At 38.0% G+C, this 22,416-nt stretch overlaps 1 protein-coding gene across 1 annotated transcript in view; it reads right to left on the bottom strand.

Moving 5' to 3' along the window:
* Atf6 (activating transcription factor 6) overlaps positions 1-22,416 on the bottom strand; it is a 166,524-nt gene that overhangs the window by 42,718 nt on the left and 101,390 nt on the right. Inside the window, exon 16 of the mRNA XM_027418065.2 lies at positions 1,852-1,936. Coding sequence (XP_027273866.1) covers positions 1,852-1,936 — 85 coding nt within the window. The remainder of the gene's footprint in view (positions 1-1,851; positions 1,937-22,416) is intronic.

Below are 22,416 nucleotides of genomic sequence, written 5' to 3'. Positions count from 1 at the left end.
GTGCTGTAATAAACACACTATTTCTACTTTATACCCAGAGGCTGTCTCTAGGCATTTCAACTAGCTGTCTATATGCTCGTTCAATCATGAGATTCTACAGTCCTTTATGACCTTATATATGAAATAAAAATGCCTGATGTTTACTGGCATTTTACTAAGCTCTATCCCAAGCTCAGCGTTTTATTGTATAGTGGTATTTGATAATTTGATTATGGCTATTAATCAGAATGTAGTCTGGTTCACTTGCAGGCTACGTCAAAGGGCTTTTCGATTACATTTTCCTCATATACTCTGGGGTTCTAATCACTAGACAGAAAATTTATCATAAGTTCTATTATGCTGTTTTGCTAGATAAACTCTGTTTCAATGAGCAGAATATTCCCATATTACTTATAGGAATCTCTCTGGAGTATAGTGATTGCTGTGCTTAATTCTCCCTCTAGATCAATGTTTCTCAACCTGTGGGTCCCAGCCCTTTGGAGGGCTGAGCAACCCTTTTACATGGATTCATAGCTGTAGCAAAATTACAGTTATGAAGTAGCAATGAAAATAATTTTATGGTTGGAGGTCACTACCACAGGAGGAATGGTATTTAGCAGTCATATCATTAGGAGGTTGAGAACCACTGCTCTAGACTATAAGCAGAATCACTGGGCCTCGTCATCTTTGGCTAGCCCCTGAGTATCTATCAGTATTATGTTTAGTGTAGCATCTAGTGCTAGCAGGTAGAACAAGTCCAATAGCAATCTTATTAATAGCAAGCTCATCAAGGCTGCACATAAACAAGCTTCAGTGACTTGTCTAGAATTTATTAGTATTAAGCTAGAACAGGAAACTACTTTAAGTTCCAAAGCTATAATTGAAAAGGTCACCATTAGCATTTATCAAAGATTTTATACATTGTACATATGACTAGAGAGACGCTCAATAGCAAGTCTATAGAGTAGCATGCTAGCTTTCCCAGTTTTGTCAGTGTAAATAAAAAAAATTACTCTTTATTTTGAAAAGTATAATAATTTGGGGATCTGGAGAGATGGCTCAGAAGTTAGGAGCATGTACTGCTCTTACAGAGGACCTGAGTTTGGTTCCCACACCCATGTCAGGTAGCTCACTACAGTTAGGTCCAAAGTGGCCCCCAAACGGCAGTGCTGATGACAATGTCAGACAGAAGGATTCTGACCCAGTAAACAGAAGGGTTGTTACTGGGTAAACAGAAACCTTAGGAATCTTCTAAGGCAGATTTCTATTTACCAGGAAATCCACAACTTCCCTTGTCTGCCCCAGTGGTCATCAACCACAGGCAAGGACATCTAGTTCCCAAACAGCCTACTACAGATCAAAGTCCTCATGCTAAATCCCAGGCTGTTCTGGGCTGCACCTCTCCTCCCATGGCCACCTGTCCCCTTAAAATTGATAAGGGTGATACGGGTTTTCCCACCACCTGCTGTTCTCTGCCCTCTGGGAGACAGCCAGCAGTTTGATGCTCCACACAAAGTTTTCTTCTACCCACGGAGTGGTCTAGTTCAGTGGTTTCACTGTGCTTACAACTAACTACCTCCTTTGACTCCAGCTCCAGGGGATCCAATATGCTCCTTCTGGCCTCTGTGAGCATCTACACATACCTCCCCTAATACATATACTTTTAAAAAACAATGAAAATAAATCTTAAGAAATATAATGGTTTAAAATTAAGAGTAATGAAATTAAAATTAATGTTTTGTAAAAATAAACAGTGGGGAAACATTTCCAAAATAATATATGTATAAATTTGTCTGAATGTCCTTTCATTAACCCAGAGGATATTGGTTAAGCAACGGACTCTTTTGTTAACAAATTGAAATTTCAACTTACCATTTATGTTTATTGCTGGTAAGACAATTGACATTTTTGGTCTTGTGGTCTTGTTATGGGTAGTAGCTGGCAACAGCAGGTGATCCTAAAATTAAGAAAGAACAGCCTTTTATATGTAATTGTCTTAGTCCAGGAACATTCTAAATTTATAATTTTAGGAAGCCAGAATTTCACTTGGGTAATGAAAAATTAGTTTTTGTAAGAACTTGGCTTAGAAATAATCAACCACATGTGATCTTAATGCAGTACATATTTACTGGGGGTGAGGGCTATCATTACCAGACACACTGTGGCAGGTTTTGAATACTCCTAGATTCTGATAATGATGCGTGATTAGGACACCATAAAGAGTACTGGTCAAGTTATCAAGACAACAGATCTTAACTCTAGTTGAGCATAAAAGAGCTGTGTGATCTGGACAAGACTGCATCCTCTGTCCAGGTTTCAGTGTCCAGTCCTCCAGAAACACAGGGCTGGAATAGGTGATGGTATAGTTACAATTAAACATTCATTCTCCCTCTTTCTTTTCTTCCAACATAGTATTTTTATTGATTATTTGGGAATTTCACACAATACACCCTGATTATTCTTGCTTCCCAGGTCCACCTCCACCCTGCCATCGTCCCCCACCCCTTCCAAGAAGAAGAAATAAGAAAAGGAGAAGGAGTCCAATTTGTGTTGCTCATATATTCACTGGAGCATGGTCAAGCTCCCATGGCCAGCCCCTCAAAGATAACTGAGTCCTTCCCCACCCTCCCCCTGCCAGAAGCTATCAATTTTGAAGAGTTACCCTTCAGCAGCCCGATCACAATGTTTAAGGGCCCTCTTCAGTGACTTCCTGTCTAGACTTAAACAGTCATTTTCATACCATTTATAAAGGAGAGAAACTTTTTGTCCTCCAAAATTCTCCTAAATTACCAATATGTAAAAGGATAAAGCAGGTCCAGGCCAAGGGCCCTCCCGGCCTGCGTTGTGTCTTCCTTTGAGGTAAAATGCCATAGTGTTAGATATTTAATCTGTGACAGCGCACACTAAAATGTCTGTGGGCTGGCGAAGTGGCTTAGGCTGAGTGCATGAACACAAGGCAGGCATGGAGGATGTGCAGTAATCCCAACACCAGGGAAGCAGACACAGAAGGCGTCCTGGATTCAACAGCTTGCCACCCTAACAGACTCGGAGAGCTCTAGGCCTGTGAAAAACCTTGTCCTAAGGAACAATACCTGAGACCAGCCTCTGACCTTTACACACATGCACATGCATACACCAACATATACACACACACCTGTACATACACACATCCACAGAAAGCATACAGTTAAAGTGGAGGGCTGAAAGAACTCAGTTTGTCTACCAAAATTACACAGCTCTAAAAAATGACATAACCAACATTTGATGACCCACTCACAGTAAGAATAAACCAAGGGGAGGCCGGCTGCAGAACAGTGGGGAGGTTGAGTATTTGGAAAATGTAGTTCCATCTATAGATAGTCCAAAGCAGGTGATAAATGGCCTATGATTTTAATATTAACCAGTATTATTAATGACTCTTTCCTAGCAAAAACATGAAATTACCACAGGGGTAAAAGTTCTGACAGTATTTCTTTCTACTTAAGGGAGCATGCTACACTAAGTGAAGACAAAACCTCAGCTGAACGTACTTGGCATTGCTTTTTGTTGTTGTTCCTATAGTCACTGTTCTATTATTCACTCAACAAATTTGCTATAAGGACAAAGGCCTCAAAATGTTGGATTTGATATGGCTGAGAGTGAGAAATGAAGTTATCTGAAAAGCAAAGGAAAAACCTAGACTGTGAAAGACAGTTAAAATAGACAGCCATGGGCAGAGCTGTGTGGAGACACATGGTAACTGCTGTGCTTCATGGGATTCAAAGCCACAGCTCCATGAGAACACACTTCTTAAGTGTGGAGAGAAGAGTGAGGGACTGTACAATCTCAGCACTAGCAAGGATGGGTGTTTTTTCTTTACGTTTTGGTTTGTTAAGTGCATTGTTAGACACAAAGATCACACATTTCTGAGAGCAAGATAGTAAATTATAACCTAGAAGAAACACAATTTGCTCATCTTCCTGTTATGAAAATTATAAATAGCTTAATTCCTATAATTAAAATATTGTTCCATGGTCTAAATTGAATAAGAAAACAACCCTCAAATTGCAAGGCCTAAATTAAGGTTACTGTAAAAACAAACACACTTAGATTGCATTGGTGAAGGGTTAAAGTCAGGCTCAGACTTAATTATGAGTTTGTTGCAAAGACCTAGATGTTTCTAAACATGATTTTTTAAAAATGTAATGTCTCCTATGTTTTGTAGCAGGAAGCAAAAAGTTATGCTATTGTTTATGAAAAAGAAGAACCACACAGCATATTTATATACATTATTAAAGTTAACCTGTCTTGTTTCTCATCATTAAAAGTAAGCAAAAACTGTAGGGTAGCATTTCTTTGTTTGAGGGACTCACTACATCGCTAAAGTTGGACTAGAACTTGCTATGCAGTGTGGCTAGCTCTGAGCCCTCCTGCCTCTTCCCTCTGTTGGGATTATAGGTGGGAACCTGAGCTTTTTGTTTTTTTCTCCGTGCTGGGGACAGAACCAAGGGTAACACATATGATACAGCCTAGAACTTAAAGTGCTTGTTTTACTGATCAAATTGAAGGGAACCAAAGCTAGTGTACTACTGATTCTAAGAGTATTTTATATAAAAATATCACACACACACATACATATATGATGAGGATAGCACAGTTGCTTTGTTGAACAGGTGCCTTTACTTCCTTAAAAAAAAATGATCCTTTAACCAAAAATGAACTTTGAATTATTTTCCTGTATTCATCTCACTCTATGAGATCATTAATCCTATTAGCTGTAACTGTAGAAACTAGGAACTTAGTCAACAAGTATTTGCTGACTTCCACCACTCATCACAGAAAACATTTACTGAGCACACTCACCTACCATATATTCAGCACCGTGCCACACACGGTGGTTTTTATTTTCTTGCCGAAACAACTGTGCACTGAGAGAGAAACTGATTTGTTTCCAATATATGCTCTCCTGCTACTATAATTTTTGAATAGAAACAGAACCTGTGATACTTAATTGGGCAGAAAGAAGACTCCTTTGCATTCAGGCGAGGCAACTTAGTCCAGTTGAAAGGACTTTTCTGAGCTGAGTAATGATGGAAGGCCACCCATGTTCTCCCTCCTGCTACCTAGAAAGCAGCTACATGGCAGCTATAGCTAGAGAAGCCACAGTGGGCTCTGAGATGGAGGCTGTAACCAGAGGATTACAGAGCAAAAAATCAGGAGATTGGGACCTTGGTGACCAGGGAGCCATAATATATTTAAAAGTTATAGATGAGACAGAGATAGAAATTGACTTTCCTAAGTCACTACTGCATTTTCTGTCATTCTAAAGCTAGGTTTAACTAGTTACTGTATCTGTTTGTGGGTCAGTACTAAAGATATTTGGTCAACAAGGCAACAGAAATTCAATAAAGGTTAACATAATCAGGGATAGCTTTATTAACTTTGTTTTGAGACATGGTATCACTATGTAGCCTGGGCAAGCCTGGAACTCCAGAATGGCCTTGAACTCACAGAGACTTACCTGTCTCTGTTTCCCAAGTGGTAAGATTCAAGGCGAGCACCACTACATCTGACACTTTGTTAATTTTTAACTGCACAGAAAAGCCACATTTATTATTAAGACTTCTTGATACGGAGCCCCTTCCCCTCATCTAAATCTGTATTAAAGAACTAGTGGAGGAAATTCAATCCTGGAAAAGTAGAGGTGTAATTTGATGAATCTGAGCACAAAATAACCCAAGTACAACAAAAGTTAAGCTATTTAGAAGTAAAAACAAAATGCAAAAGGATATTGCTCCAGAAATAAATGTATCTCAACACTGTCACTCAAAACCTTGTTGCTTATTTTAAGGCATTTTCAAATGGGCTTCTGAAAATCCTGTATAGGGTTGATAAACTCCAGCGTATGCATCTTCAGGGCTAAAACCATGGAGACAAAATTACAGCCAATGCTTTGTTATTCATACTTCCATAGGTTGTTAGACAAATACCAAAGCACTGCACTGTGAGAAAGAGCATCAGCTTTCCAGTATTGTGCAGTAACACATGGTCCAAGATGCCAGTTCTACAGTCCTCCAACTCCCTTCCTGTGTACCTTGTTAGAGATAGTCAAAGTCTGAGGACGGCACAGCATTAAACAGCATTTCATCTTTTTGATGAAGCAAAAGCATCAGAGAAAGACTGAGCAAAAGTATAAGGCATGTTGCTTAACTGGAATTTATGACGATAACTCACAATAAAATTAAGGCCCAACTGAGAGTTAACAAATACATATCCACAGAGTCCAAACTGACTTACTAAACCAATTGCTAATTAATTTTTCTAATTGCTGACTTGTTAGTGTGATTGTGTTTTCAACATTATATAAATTGGTAAACTAAATAAAAATAGAGATGACACAGCTTGATAAAAGTAAATAGGTTGATTCTATTTTTCTCATTGCAAAACTATTAAAGACACAGAAAACACTAAGTTTCCACCATATTGTTTAACAATCTGTAAGTTTTTATCATAATTGAAAATAATTATAAATGATACCTGGAAATTATGGCAGTTGGGTTGTGAATATAGTTTATGGAAGAAAGAAAATACAGGGTGCTGAGCAGCAGATTTAGACTTAAAAACAAAACACTGATCTTACATCAAAAGCTGACAAGTGAAATGATTATTTATATAATTGAATAAAACACCCATTTAAAAAAAATCTCCACTTTAGCTAGTGCATGTCACAGTAGATGAGACAGTCTCTCTTGCATGAGGAAACTCCGGCTCAGCGTGGGAGCCTCTATCTTTGACAGGAAGGGATGCCTAGAATATGCAATGCTGCTCCCTAATAGTAAGAAGCCTTGCCTTGCAAAGGCTCCACGTGTGACACCAAGCAGCTCTGATTGGATCGAGATGGCCTACTGTGATCAAAACGTTCTGTGTATCAGGCCAACACTAACAACAATGGGCTCTTAACATTTAAACTTTGGCTTATACCCACTGGATTCCTGCGATGGGGTTGTTTTTCAAATACAACAACCACGAAAACCAGATTAAAAAAAATAACATCCATCCTTATTCCAAAAACAGCACTGCATTTGCTTTAACTTCCTATCTCGAGACGCTCCCATTTTCTACTGTCACTACACCTCATCCTCTTACCAACTATATTTCAAGCTTCCGAACCTCAAAATTAAAAGGGCTAGAGCAGCAATGAGAAGTGGCCTGTCAAGGTTACTATTTAATTCCACAACATTTGGAACCGAAACTGTTTTCCTGTAGTTACACAAACTGTTGATTAGAAACCAAAAGTATCTACTCACTAAAGAAATGTCAATTAGGAAATTTGAAATCATCACAGCATACAGACAGACACACATAGTAAGATGCCATGAAAACAAAAATTGCAAGAAAAATTAGAGGTAGTAAAATTAAGTGGAATGTCATCATTTAAAGTCTACTAAACTGCCTATGATGTAGAGCCTCTCACCACATTAAAAACATAAGCAAAGTAGATTACTCATCCCCAAACTTGAAACAGTTAGTAGAAATAGCCAAAATGAATGTGCTATTTGTGCCACTAATGTATGCAATAAAACTACAGGCCAATAAAAGGAAATATAAAGCATGCATCTGCACCACTAATATGTACCAGGGAGAGGAAGAATAAATCAAAACCATTAGTGTACAACAGATGTCCCAAGGAGGAGACAAAATTTCTATTCTGACAAGAGAAAAAATTTGACACATAACGCAATCCTGATAATGCTGGCAATGTCAACAGGAAAAATGAGCTCAAAATTCTAATAAGGTCAAACAAGTTTGTTTGCCTTGAGATATGGTTCTTATATCAGACTTTGTAGGAAGCTCCCCAAATGCCATGTGGCTGTGTAGGCAACATGGCAGGATGGGAGTAGAGCACACAAAAAAATGAGTCTAGCTAGCTAGCTTTCTCTCCCTCCCTCTCTCATTCCATCTTTTTGTTGGTTCTAGGAATCAAACTTTATAAATGTTAAACAGGTGGTCTGTCACTGTGTTATACCTCCAGTTCTAGCTGACGCTTTCATGTAAGTGATTCTAGCTTTCTAGAAGGCGAGAGAAAGACACTGTGTTGATTCGTGTTGTCAGCTTGACAAAGACTAACATCACCTAGGAAACAGGGCCTCTGAACACATCTGTGGGGATTTCCTGATTACATTTTTTGAATTGAGAAGACAGCCCATTGTGGGTGGAACCATTCCCTAGGGAAAGGATCCTGATCTAGAAAGGGAACTGAAAGCAAGCTAAGCACTACCGTACATGGATGTATTCATTGCTCTCTTCTGACTGTGGACATAATATGACCACCTGTTTCAAGTTCCTGATGCTAGGACCTCCCTGCCATGATGGACTGTCACCTGGAACAGTGACTTAAAATGAACCTCATTTTTTTGAAGTTGCTTTATCATAGTAATTTATCACAACAACAGAAAAGACACTAAATCAATCCCACTTATTTTTATATGTATACTTATTCCTCCTTGCATGATCTTAGGGTCTGGCTATTCCCCTAACCTTGTTATAGAAAGTAGGCATTTTCTTTCCAATATAATTGCTGCCACTGCTTCTGCCCCCACCTCCCACTCCCACCACATTACTTCCAGGGTAATTTTTAATCTTGATTTCACACAAATGGGAAGGACTATACAATGTCCCTAGAGCACATTTTAAGAAACCTGAGTCCCTGACAAGTCAAACTACAAAATAAGAAAAACAAACAAGCAAACAAACAAACTAACAAAAAACACCAAAAATGATGTCTTTTAAATTCACTTAATGCCCTTAAAATTGAAATCACAAATCCCAATAATCTTGACATCTATTTTGGTGAACAAATTTCTCTCAGGATCCTAGGTTACCAAAATAGCCAAGCTAAATACCTGCTCACCCTAGAAGCTGAGCACTATGCCAAGAAGAAAATCCACTTTTATCTGAATTACACAGATAAAGACTCCCTCCCTTAGATGAAGAGCTACAGGTGCTTAATGGCTGCTGAGAGCAGAAAAATCAGTTTTTTCTAGGGACAAGCTTTTACATAGGTAGTTCAACCCCAAGCCCCCTAAACACATGTACAGACCAGCAATACTAAATGGACTCAGTAAGCTGTGTGTGTGTGTGAGTGTGTGTGTGTGTGTGTGTGTGTGTGTGTGTGTGTACACGTATGTCTGTACATACACATACAAATAAAATAAAATTTAAGTTTCTTTATGTAAGCAAATCTGATGGTTCATTTTCAGAAGCGTGGGCCCAAATACAGAAGAACAGAAAACACTTGACCCCTGCTGGCACTCTAGCTATCGACCACCATACAAACTCTGCTAACCCGATGGGCTGTGGCTTGGTGGTAAAGCACTTGCCTCACGAACTCTGCTGCTAATGCTACCCCACCCGAACTAAATAGTCAGTGGGAAAATTACTAACAGCCAAGCTTGTTCAAAGACATGAGCCTGATAGGCTTTAAGAAAAATAGGATGTAGAGTACAGAGATGAACCCACATGGTTTTTGTTGAGAAAAAGACCAACACTGGAGACAGAGAAAGATGAGACCCAGACGACATGTGCCTTTACCCCCCTGATCACTCGGATTATGAGAGAGCAAGGAAGGATCATGAACTCAGGATTATAAAGAATGTTCTCTACCCTAATCAGCTCACCTGCCATTTGGGGCTAATGCCTGACTTTGCAAAATCACAAAATAAATTGCTTCCTTTTCACTACTGAGTCTACAGTGCTCTTACTATGAAGTGAGGATCTTTGTTTCTCACACTTTATATGTTCTAACCATTTTCCTGGCAGAATGATAGTCTATTGTGTATATATACCATATTTTCTTCATCCATTCATCTACTGTCAGGCACCCATGTTGGTCTTACATTTTCTTTCCCGTTTTTAATTAGGTTGCCTTTTTATTATTGAGTTATAAGACTTCCTTGCACAGTCTGGGTACAAGCCTCTTATGATATATTTGGCTTGCAAGTGGTTTCTACCATTCTGTAAACTGCTTTATATCTTTCTTAATGGCATCCTTTTCATCACAACAGTTTTTACTTTTGATGAAGTTCCAATTCATGTTTTCACCCTCTTGCTTATAGGCTTTTTGCTTGTCTAAGGTGTGACTGCTTCATTAGCTTCTAGACTGAATTTATCATTCTACATCCCCATGAGCATCTCAGGAGGGATGCCGTTTCTCTGCATCCCTGACATTTTGTTTTGCCATTCGTTGTTGAAAGTGTCAACTCTACTTTTAAACTTCTAGGACCAATTCCTATCTACTTCTCTTGCTTCCCTCTGCCACCTATGCCTAGGTAAAATGAACTGGTCTGCTTTTATGTCCCCATAATCTCTTATACCTATCACAGTTAAATCAATTAACACATACTTTGTGCTTATATATCCATTTCCACTTTATTTACTTTTAAGAAAAACATTCACTTACAGCTATAATGTGAGTGGTCATTTTTAATTAACAGTAAGGAAGGATATTTTGGCAATGAACTATACAAGGAACAGCTGACTCTCCCAATTTCATTTTATACCATTTTCTCACACTCTAGACATGATTTAATAAAAAATGACTAATAATTGCCCTGGTCAACTTGTGGCTATCCAATCATCACAGTTATTACTCACCTACATCTTTATAAAAGCTTTTAAAATCTTCACAGTCTTGCTTACAATTAAGTGTGTATTTCCTACACGTTGCCAATTCCACCACATCCAGTATTGCTGATCAGTATTTACAGCCTGATGTGATTCACTAGGAACTAAAGGAATTTAAGGCTGATCCACAAAGATGACTTCTAGGTGAAAAGATGTTTGAATTTTTTGTATCTAGAACCCTGGAATATAGGTAAATAAAAAAATAAAAACTCATTAGTATTTATCTATTTATTTATTTGTTTATTTTGAGACAAAGTCTCAATATGTAGCCTTGGCTGGTCTAAATTTCACTATGTAGACCAGATTGTCCTCAAACTCACAGAGATCCACTTGCCTCTGCCTACCAAGTGCTGGAATTAAAGGTGTGCGCCACCAAACGCTCGCCACAGCTTTCTAAAATGAATAAATGGTCCTTCTTTTTCCCTTGTTAAAGGAAATCCTAAGTTAAGAGATCATGAAGTAGCCACATTCCAAGAGGCTTAAGTTGTTATGTCTAGCCAAACTCAGTTTTCAAAATGTTCTCAAATTATGGCAAATTTATTTCAAAATTATGGCAAAACCAAAACAGACATACATAAGATAGGCTAAAAGAGAAAGTTCTGAGTGTCCAATTAGGAAATATGTTCTTCATCAGAGATGGTAACATGAAGAGGCCAGCTAGTGACAATCAGACTAGTTAAAAACCATTCGCCTTCCTCATCAGAGCCCAGCTGTTAGACAGCTGTCTCTAAAGAACAGACCCCAATATCTTAACATAGAGCCTCCCACACGGAAGCTTTCAAGACAATGTGACAAGTATCTGAGTGGAGCCCACTCTCTTCTGTGAGCCTTCCACAAAGCTGCTGCGAACAACGGAGCAAAGCTGAAGCACTGGAAGAAATGCACACTGAGTCCTGCACTGAGTGCAAGTTTACACACGGTGTCTGTCCCCATCAACAAACACTGAACAGATGGAAACCTCTTGGAAAGGTATTAAACAAAGGTAGTACTATTCCAGAGGGTTTGGGGGGAGGGGGTGGAGGTGAGTGGAGCTCACTCACTCAAGTTTTGGATCATCACTCTTAAAACAAGTTAAATCTTTTAGTGGGAATATGATTGTTAGTTCACTTTTTAGACATATCAAATGGCTGCAAGCTCTAGCATTCATGGAAGTCATTGAAAAACTTCATCCACCAACAGAGAACTAAAAGTATATAGAGAGATGATGTGTAATAATAAACAATGAATATATATGAAAGTAAAAGGGAATTCACAGCACAGGGGAAACAAAAAAATTAAAAATCAGCATTCCAGGCATAGGGAACTTTTTGCAAAGTTAAATAAATATGAAAGAATGTGGCATTTGGGGAAGAAAATACTTTGTTTCTCAGAATTATAAACGATTACACACACACACATACACACACAGTCCATGGCACAAAGCTCCTAAAGCTTCTATGATTTCCTGAGTCATAGCCTAGGGATGTCTATCTGTATCCTTTAAAGTAAGTGGGTAAGCATGGTATTTCCTTGTAAGCCACTCTACATCAAGAATCTCCTTCTCACATCCCAAAGCCCAGATCTCAAAGTCATGTAGAGGATTTCCTTAAAGGTCTGCTATTACATTTTTTTAAAAAATCAAACAAATATGATAGAAATTACATTAAAATTGTGTGCACACAGTCACAGAGCCTTAAGAGATCATGTAGACCCCAGACCCATTAGGTGAAGAGACCCTTGGATTTAGATTCAACTGTGTTGAGCATAGTTCCATAATACCCACCCCACCCCAACCCAAAGCAATAATTCAAAAATAACTAAGGAAAATGACATCTAGACCCTAAAACTAGAAGGTACTCTTCACTCATGTAAGGCGTTTGATCTAATTACTAGCAGTGGACTCTGCCCACTACTTGGATAGATCTCTGGAATTCCCCTTAATAAAAGAAAATCAATATCCAACAATAATAGGAAAAATTAACTATCTAGCAAATTTTACTTGTACTTAACACAAATTTTCTGCTTCCGTTTTGTGTACTTCTAGTCAGAAAGATACACCAATCCTTTACAGAACTCTAAACCATATAATATTTAGGTGCTAAATAAAATGGGAAAACAATGCCTTATAAATGATCTTTATAGCATCTGATATATATGAATGACAAGTGGATAGTGCTTTTTCCTCTTGCTAAGGCAGGATCTCTCAGTCAAACCTAGGGCTCACCAATATAGCTAGTCTCCCTAGTCAGCTTGCTCTGTAGGTCCCATGTCTACCTTCCAAGGCTGGAGTTTCAGGTGGGCCATCATGCCTACCTGGCACTTATATGGTTATGGAGATCTGAACTCCAGTCCTCATGGTGCCTTAATCAATGAGCAACCTTCCTAATCCCAAACAGGAAGATTTGAGAAAACAAGAAGAAGGATTACAAATAAAGATAAGGATACAATTTCATATCAATAAAAACAATAATTTCAGTATTATCAAAAGAGCCCTAATAAGAATTTCCCTGAACAACCCTAACATGTTAAAATAAAAATAGGCATAGTCAATAGATACATATCCTTATATGTCAGTAATTATTCTTTTAGGCTTCAAGTTAAGAATAGTGGAAACTGCCATGTGAATGAATCTTCAATCTAATCCTACTACTATGATTAGAAGAATGAAAAATTATTTAAAACTTTTCAAAGTTCTACACAAAAATTTTACAGAGTGAGTATGTCTTAGCTAACATATAACATTAAGGCTTTTTTTTTTTTAAGTATCTCTCTACAACGCTCAGGGTGGCTTGATACAATTGGGCAGGTTTCATGCTCTCAATCTTCCTGCATTGGCATATCCAGTACTGGGAGTACAGGCCATGCCCAGCCAAAGAGATAGATTTATTTATTTATTTATTTTTGGGTTTTTGAGACAGGGTTTCTCTGTGTAGCTTTGGAGCCTATCCTGGCACTCGCTCTGTAGACCAGGCTGGCCTCGAACTCACAGAGATCAGCCTGCCTCTGCCTCCCGAGTGCTGGGCAAAGAGATATTTTTAAATAAGCTATAATAACTTATTATATTAGTCAAAATATCTGGCTTCATTTCTCTCCAGTACTTTTAATCTTAGTTCTAAAAGTGTAAACAGAAATTATATTCATAAGTAAGCATTTTAATCTTCCTAATACATAAATTGTAATGTTAACTTATGAGATGACAATTTAAATGTGAAAGATTGTGTTTCACTTATTTACTTCTTATTAAAAATATTAACTGCCAGATTAACAAGATGGCAAAAATAGCTAAGGGGTCTCTTTCCATATTACCTATTAATTATTGTTAGAAAGTTAATAATAATAAATTGGGTTTCTTCAGTTCCAGATGTGTGCCCTTAAAAGAAATACTAGAGGAAGCTGTGGAATACACACAGCCAATACTCTGTGAATGCCCAGAAGTGAAGTGTATAGGAAAACTGCAGAGAAAAATTTCCCCACTATCCAAGTAGAAAAATGAGACAGTAGATGTCAAGCTCACATTACTCTACCTAGTCATTTAAAACTTACGAAATATTTTTCAGCCAGAGCCCTTTATTTTTACATTTACTAGCAAATTAGACTTTATCTTTTACATTTAAGTGTGTGTTTGTGTGTGTAACAAACTACCTTTTCATGCTTAAAGAACTATTTAACTTTTTACATACAGAAAACAGGAAGGACAAATAACGCATTGTGTACATGACCATCGATAAGCAGCCCCAGGGCTCCTTACGCCTAGATATATTGCACTCATTCTTCCCTAACTCTCGGTTAGAAAAACAGTGGAGAATGATGGAGGCTGTTAATGGGGTGAGAGCATTGTTTTCAATGGCCTTGGAGAACATGAGCACTCGCTGCAGATGTTGGGAATAACTTGCAGCTGTTGCAGAGTGAGCCACTTACTGAAATCACGGGAGCAGTGAAGGAGAACTGCCTGGGCACTATAAAGCATTTACAGCACAGCCATATGAGAAATGCTCATCCGGGACACAGAAAATACTACAAACCTTAATTGACCTTTAATTTTGAGTCTCTCAGCATGGCTACATACTCCTTTAGTACACTCACTCATATATGGATGTGCTCAGTTGTAACAGTTGTCATGAATACTGCAGAAAATGAGAGACACAGCTGGCTTGGCTTTGAATCACTTTTGCTTTAGTTCAATTTAATTAAAAACACTTTCAGTGCTTCTCAGCTTTCTGACTAAGATCAAGTATGGTATCGAATACTTTACACACTTAGTATATGCAAAACACCAGAACAGATAAAAAAGGTAAATTAAAAACTCTAACATTTCTATAAAAGTGATACAGAAAAGAGAGCAGTGAACATGACATTATAATATGAAAGGGACTCAATGAAACCACAGGGATGGCACTGAGTATTCAAATCTGTGCCTTGGGCTGAGCCCGACTTGCCTATAAGCACTCTTAGCAACAGAGGTGCAAATCTTTTTTCTAGCTAAAATCTGAGAGTAATTCAATTTTCATAACAAGAAATCCAACCCACCATCTATCTTATTTCTAAAATATGTGGTACATTCCTAAACTATGGTACAGAATACTAATACTATAGGTTCTTGCCCAAAGCCCTCAGACATAGACTTTAAAAGGCAGGCTTTAGAAGCATTCTAGCCATAATTCCTTTAAGTATTCTCGGTCCCAAAACTAAGCTGGACTTTGAAGAGGCCTGATCATGAAGTTCAGTCTTTCTCTGAATGGCTTTCATTGAAATGTACATTATGACCTAGATGATAAGTCAATAAAAATATTTACCAAACAAAAACTTACACGTAACAGAATATCTTGCACCCATGATATCCTAGGAAGTTTGGGCTTAACCCCAAGGATCACCTCAGTTATCTTAGAAATCTTCATTCTAGAGCTATAACATTTAAAAACATATTGTGGAAGTAACCAAGCAATGTCTGATTTGACTTAAGGCCCACTCCATGAGACAAACTCATACTCAACACTGCTTGGATGACCAAGAACCAGAGACTAGATAGTCCAGAGACAAGATAAAACCAAATACTACTGTCTCAAAAAAAAAGAAAAAAAAAAAAAAACAAGCATCAATAAAATGACTCGTAATGACATGACATTTTGCTATACTCATAGATCAGTGTGTTATGCAGTCATCATCAGAGAGGCTTCCTCCTGCAGCAGATGGGAACAGATTCAGAGACCCACAGTCAGACTCTACACAGAGAGAAAAATCTCTGGAACACACAGCTCTACATGGACTGTCTCCATCAAATCCTTCCCCTCAGAGCTCAGGGAACCCCGCAGAAGAGGAGGCAGAAAGAGTGTAAGGGCTGGGGGTGGAGAGTACGGGTCCAGGAAAATAAGGTCCTCTAAGTCAACTGGGCAAAGCTCATATGAACTTACAGACACTGAAGCAGTAAGCATGGGGTCTATGCAAGTCTGCACCAGGTCTTCTATGTATATATTACAGCTTTCAGCTTAGTACTTTTATGGGACTCCTGAGTGTGTGAATAAGTGGCTCTCTGATTCTTGGGCCTGGTCTTGGTGATCTTGTCCTTCTGTTGGATTGCCTTGTCCGGCCTCAATGTGATGGTTTGTGCTTCATCTTATATTTTATTTTGTCAGATTTGGTTGACAAAAACCTTCCCTCACACAAATATCCTCATAGCTAGGAAGACAACTCTATGGATCTTTGGAAAACAGGGTGAATGAGACTTGTCTATTGTTATGTGAATCTGAAATCAAATGAAATTACAGTATTAAGACAGGTACAGCTGGGCGTTGGGGCGCACGACTTTAATCCCAGCACTCGGGAGGCAGAGGCAGGCAGATCTCTGTGAGTTTGAGGACAGCCTGGTCTCCAGAGTGAGTGCCAGGACAGGCTCCAAAGCTACACAGAGAAACCCTGTTTCCAGGAAAAAAAAAAAAAAAGACAGGTACAAATACAAATGTTTATCCTCTACCAAGGTATGCATGCTATGTTGCTATGACATAAAAACCTTCAAAACAACTGAAAGACTCTAAAATAAATGAAACATTTACTTTGTTAAGACTATTGAGTTTTGGCTTATTATTTCTGAACAATAAGAGTCCTCTTGAAACTTGAAAACAAAACAACAAATTCCACTAAACTTACCTAGTTACCTATTGATTCAGACCATTTTGGTAAGAATTCCATATGTAACTAACTCTCTTAAGACTTTTAGAAAACATCTCTGATGACAAAAGAAGACTTTGTAGACAACTGAGCAAAAACAAAAACAAAAACAAAAAACCTAATAACTTCAAAAAACTTCAAAATTATGGCTCTTCAACCCTATTTATAGTTTTGAAAATCTATTTCATTATTTCTTGGTCTTCTGCCTAAAACAAGCATAGAAAGATATTTCATGGCATTCTAAAGTCAGATCTACCAACTGTGGAGTTTCCAATCACATTTTAGAAGCTTTTCTACAAAAAGACCAGCAATATGATTGTGCACACGCATGCACAATTGCGCATACACACACACACACACACACACACACACACACACACACACACACACACACACTTTTTAACAAAGCAATCTCAATCCTCTTCATCCTATTCCGGTCTCCCAGTTCTCTTTTTAAAAAGCTGAGATGCGCTGGTGTAGCCTTTAATCCCAGCATTCAGGAAGCAGAAACAGGTAAATCTCTAAGAGTTTGAAGCCAGTCTCATCTACACAGTAAGTTCCCAGCCAACCAAGACTACACGGCGAGACCTAGTCTCAAAAACAGGGGTGGGGGAGTGGGAGACTTTATGACTCAGTACTAATAATAGGCAAATGATTCATATTTGCACATCATGTTTTAACACTAGTTCCTGGAGTAGGCTTATTACTATAACAGCTTTTCCAACCACTTTCAAGAAAGGGAAAAATCACAGAGCTTAGCTGTTGCAGTTATAAAAGCATTCCACCACCAATTCAGCATGATATAGTGTTAGGACAGGGAGCAAAATGCAAACACCAGAAATCTTCAACTACAAAGGACTTGCATGTTTTCTTAGTAAAAGGCATGGCTAGGATTAGAATAATTTATTTCAGTCTGGCGTACAGTTTGACAGTTTAAGTGTAAAACGAACAAGTGAATGATGATGGCTATATTACATAAAGAGCAGATATTTTAAAGCTCAGATTATGACCACTGGTTGAAAAATTAAACAGCATTTGGACTTCCCTTACACTGCCCACTACACACTTGTACAATCACATGCCTGCCAAACATTAGGGACAGATGCACAGTCTCTGGAGCTTTTCTGAAGCAGAGGCAGCACCTTACAAGGCAAATAAGAGAATGGAGTGGAGATAGGGATAGGAAATGAGCAGATGTCTTCCTGTTAGGCAATGAGCTTTGCTGTTGCTGCTTTTTAGTAACATATTGGAGCCTGAATATAAAAAAAGCAAACTTGTTTTTACCTTGTTACAGTTCAGAATTTTACTATGAAAATAAAGTCTCCCCTAAAACAGCTTATAAATCTAATCTAGATGGGTTAGAAGAGCCAAACATTCACATCCATTTTAAAGATAGGTCCAACTCTACAGTACATTTTTCCAGATACAAGTTCAGGGGAGAAAATTTAAATAATGATTAAAACACAATTTTATGTCTCAAACTGTACCTTATTCATGGAGAAATATATCCTTTTCATTTATTCAAATGAAACTGGCAAGGTAAAAGAAAAGCAAGCAAACACTATAAGTTGGGCATTTTCTCAACAGACATTGATACACCTCAGAAAATGTAGCAGGTTTCCCTATTATCTTAGAAAAACAAAGTCCAAAGTCAGAAACATTTACTTTAAAAGGCATACAGTTTAACAGTTTAAGAATAAAAGGAACAAACAGAAATGGTGGCCATATTGTGCAAGAGAAGATATTTTTAACTTAGGATGCTGGTACAGAGTCAGTGAGGTGGCTCAGCAGGACAGGTCCAAGCCTGACAGCCCGAGTCCCCTCTCCTGGACCCTCGTAGTGCTAGTTGTCCTCTGACGCCCACATGCACCAAAGCTCACGTGCCACACCCCCAAGAATAAAACAGAAAAGTAAAACTGTAATTTAACATTTTTTAAAGAAAAATGCTTTAAAATATCAAACAGCTGTTATTTAGGAAATAATTTTGTCAGCAACGTAAGAGTCACCTGTGTATAATCAATCAAGCATCACGATGGCTTCATCCTTGGCAAACACAATGTTGAGGAAACTCCTGAAGACAAATCAAATCCCAGGGATAACTCAGAGAGAAATGGCTTTTAGTTATGATAATCCTTTTTCCAATTCCTTTAAATAACTGTCAAACAGAACAACCTTTTTTGTTTTGTTTTTTGTTTTTTTATCAAGGGGGAAGGTAAAGAGCAGAACCAATAGTTGGGAGGGGAGAAAATGGGGAATTAGCATAGAGCACTCAACATTATGGGAATGTTCACATACTAGTAGCAAGTCAATATCACCCTCACTTGTATGACAATGTCCCCAAAACATGGATTGTTATATAAATTCATGTGGATTTAATTTCTATCTTTACAATGTTACTAATCCTTAACTTATATAACTATTTTAGTCTTAAGAGCTGCAAAACTAAAATATGATGCTTCCAGACTTTAGTTTTATGGTTTTTTCTTTTTTTTTGGGGGGGGGGGTTGGTTCTGAGACAGGGTTTCTCTGTGCAGCTTTGAAGCCTGTCCTGGAACTTACTCTGTAGACCAAGCTGGCCTCAAACTCACAGAGATCTACCTGACTCTGCCTCCTGTAATTTTATGTTTCTATGTTCAAATTTAGAATACATAAGTCAAGCTGGAGAAGAAATTCCTTCCTTAGAAGTAAAAACTCCCTTATAAATGATTATGCAAACAATTACACAGTTTATTCATGAAATGCAAGTCTGCTCCTATCTGTCTTCTACCTAAGAAACAAATTCTTTAAGCAAAGCCTACAAGTTCCTTGATGATTCTGCCATGTTTGATTTCCCAGAACCCACTGCACACTCCATACTCCTTCTCACATTCCTCATCCTTCTCTAATCAGCTGGAGAAGGGCTTTCTATGCTTCTGATTCTTTCTCCTTCCTTGAAGTTAGTGCACCTGACATGGCGACAGAGTGTGAATCGCTACCTTGTGAGGCTGCTACAAGGGTTAGATGAACTGTTAATGTACAATGGTCAGGACACTGACTGCATCATAAACATTGAGTTCATGTATAACTGCAGGGTATTCTATTCTTTTTCTTATAGTGACTATCACACTGCTGTAATTTTGGATTGATAAGTCCCTCTGCCCCCACCCCCACACTATTACAAATTCCTTGAAAACAGATTTTGACTTACTTGTTTTTATATATGATCCAGTAGCACATTGTAACAAGTTTGGTGAATATGTAATAAACAATGAAGCAAAATGGGATAAAATTTTATTAGAAAGGATCTGACTAACAGGTTAGGACTTTTAAGCAATTTATGTTACTCTTCATTTTCCCCTGGAAAATTGCTGAGCTATGCTACACCACGCAGTGTTTGTTTTGGAAATCTGGCAGATGCCTTCTAGACTGAACTTTTAAGGTTTTCTATAGAAAAAGTAGGGAGTATGTTTTCTTTTTATCTCCCATTGAAAGCACACAGAGGTCCACATTTGGTTTGACTCTGGGAACATGCCAGAGCACTACTAATTACATGATTACTAGAGTTGGTCTGCAGAACAGGAGTTATACAGCACGGCTCGTTTGGGCAAAATGAACATACTGGGAGTGCCAGGAGGTACACGGGGGAAGAAGGTTGACGCTGGCTCTGAGTCATGCTCCTACTGTTTACTTATAGCTTATTAGTTTGAGATTTGTTTTACTTGGCAGAAATACAAGATTCTGAATGACTAAGCGAGGAAGAGGTAAGAGAATGCCTACCTGTTAAAGCTCTAGAGCCGAATAACAACAACAACCTGTAACTCGGGGCTACATCAACAGGTTCCCCGGGGGCTACGCACATTGAGGCCACTGCAGAACTGCCAACTTCCTGAGCAGCAGACTTTACTACTGCTAATAAAACAGTCACTAACCAACGAATTGATTTCTCTGTAGATACCTCCATTTACAAATGCTAAATGCATGAGATGGAGCTAGATTTTCAGATTTCTCTGCGTAAACAATTCTTCATTTCTTTTTAAACAACACTAGCAAAAATAGTCAAAAGCAATTTTAAAAGACCAGCCAAAAAATTATGTGGAGCAATCTCAATAAGAAATAATTTTTCAATGATCACTTAGAATGATTCCTTTCTGTCTCACTGACTTTCCTTCTTATCACTCACAAACTAATATTTTATTGCATATTCACTTATATATGTGCTTAGTATCTGTCTTTAGAACATAAATACTAAAAATACAAGCTCTCTTTTTTTCCATCACTGTATATTTTGTTACAAGAACAGCCAGAAACATGATGGCTATTCAGTAAATACTTTGAAGAATGACAATAATGACAGTAAAACTGATTACAGCTCCTCATTAAATAACAACTCTGAGGACAGAGGCACTTAGAAGAGCTTTTAAAATATATATACATAAATAGCAATTACTCAAAAAAGATAGTTACAACTTAGATAAAGGCGTTTGAAAAATAAGACCAACTCTTCCAAAGATGTGAGGAAATATACCTTTTTGGGGGGAATCTATTATGCTCTGAAAATTTCTCATATTTTCTATCTCTTTAAGACAATAAAAAATTGACCAATAGTCAGAAATGGGGTGGAGACATTTCCTACTGTGATTCAGCTTCTTGGAGATGCTTGTTCCACAGTAAAATCAGTATTTATGATGCGGTAGGTGGAAAATATACTCTGCTTGGTTTACATTTTAAAACTAGGCATACAGCACACAAAACTGAAGTAAAAGAAATTTAAATGTTATTTAAAACTAGGCACATTGCACATGGTAAAATGGAAGTAAATTTTTAAATGTTATTTTGTATTTCTTTGTTCCAATAAACATTAATAGCTAATACCATATGCTCTTAGTCTCAGATGAATGCAAACTTGCTAAAATAATTGTAAAATGATAGTGGCTGTCATTTGACAAGAAACCATAAACACATAGGAACTTGGTTGACCATAAAAAACTAGTTATTAGTCTCATATTTTTGTGCATGTGTGTACATAGATGCATATTCGTGTGTGTAGTGATCACGTGTGTGTGTGTGTGTGTGTGTGTGTGTGTGTGTGTGTGTGTGTGTGTGTGTGTGTGTGTGTGTGTGTGTGTGGGCCAGAGGTCACTCTTGGGTGTCAATCCTCAGGTGCCATCCACTTTGTTTTTTGTTTTTGTTTTGTTTTGTTTTTTGACAATTTCTCATTAGCCAGGAACTTGCCAATTAGGCCAGTCTGGCTAGCTAGTGAGCTCCTGGACCCACCAGTCTCTGTCTCCTCAGTGCTGGGATTACCACACTTGGCATTTTTACATCTTCTTTATACACAGGAACCTATGCTTGAACAGCAAGTGTTTTACCAACTCAACTATCTCCCCATCCCTATACTTTGCTAAAAAAATAAACTTTATAACTAAAAAACATGCCCTAAAGCCTCAGCACAAGTGAAGCTGCTTCTTGAGAACAGATGAACAACTTTATAATATGAATTCAATTATCTTAATAACGTTTTAAACCTGTGTACTGATCTGGATGAGCTCATGTCACATTAGTCATATGGCACCCCCTGCATCTAAGATCAGCATAAAAATGCCAGATGACTGTATAGTTTCTAATTTTCAGTTGATGTCACTAGATGCATTCAAA

The sequence above is a fragment of the Cricetulus griseus genome, chromosome 5 (genome assembly GCF_003668045.3).
Source record: "Cricetulus griseus strain 17A/GY chromosome 5, alternate assembly CriGri-PICRH-1.0, whole genome shotgun sequence".
NCBI lineage: Eukaryota > Metazoa > Chordata > Mammalia > Rodentia > Cricetidae > Cricetulus > Cricetulus griseus.
This window is presented reverse-complemented; position numbering and strand designations above follow the sequence as displayed.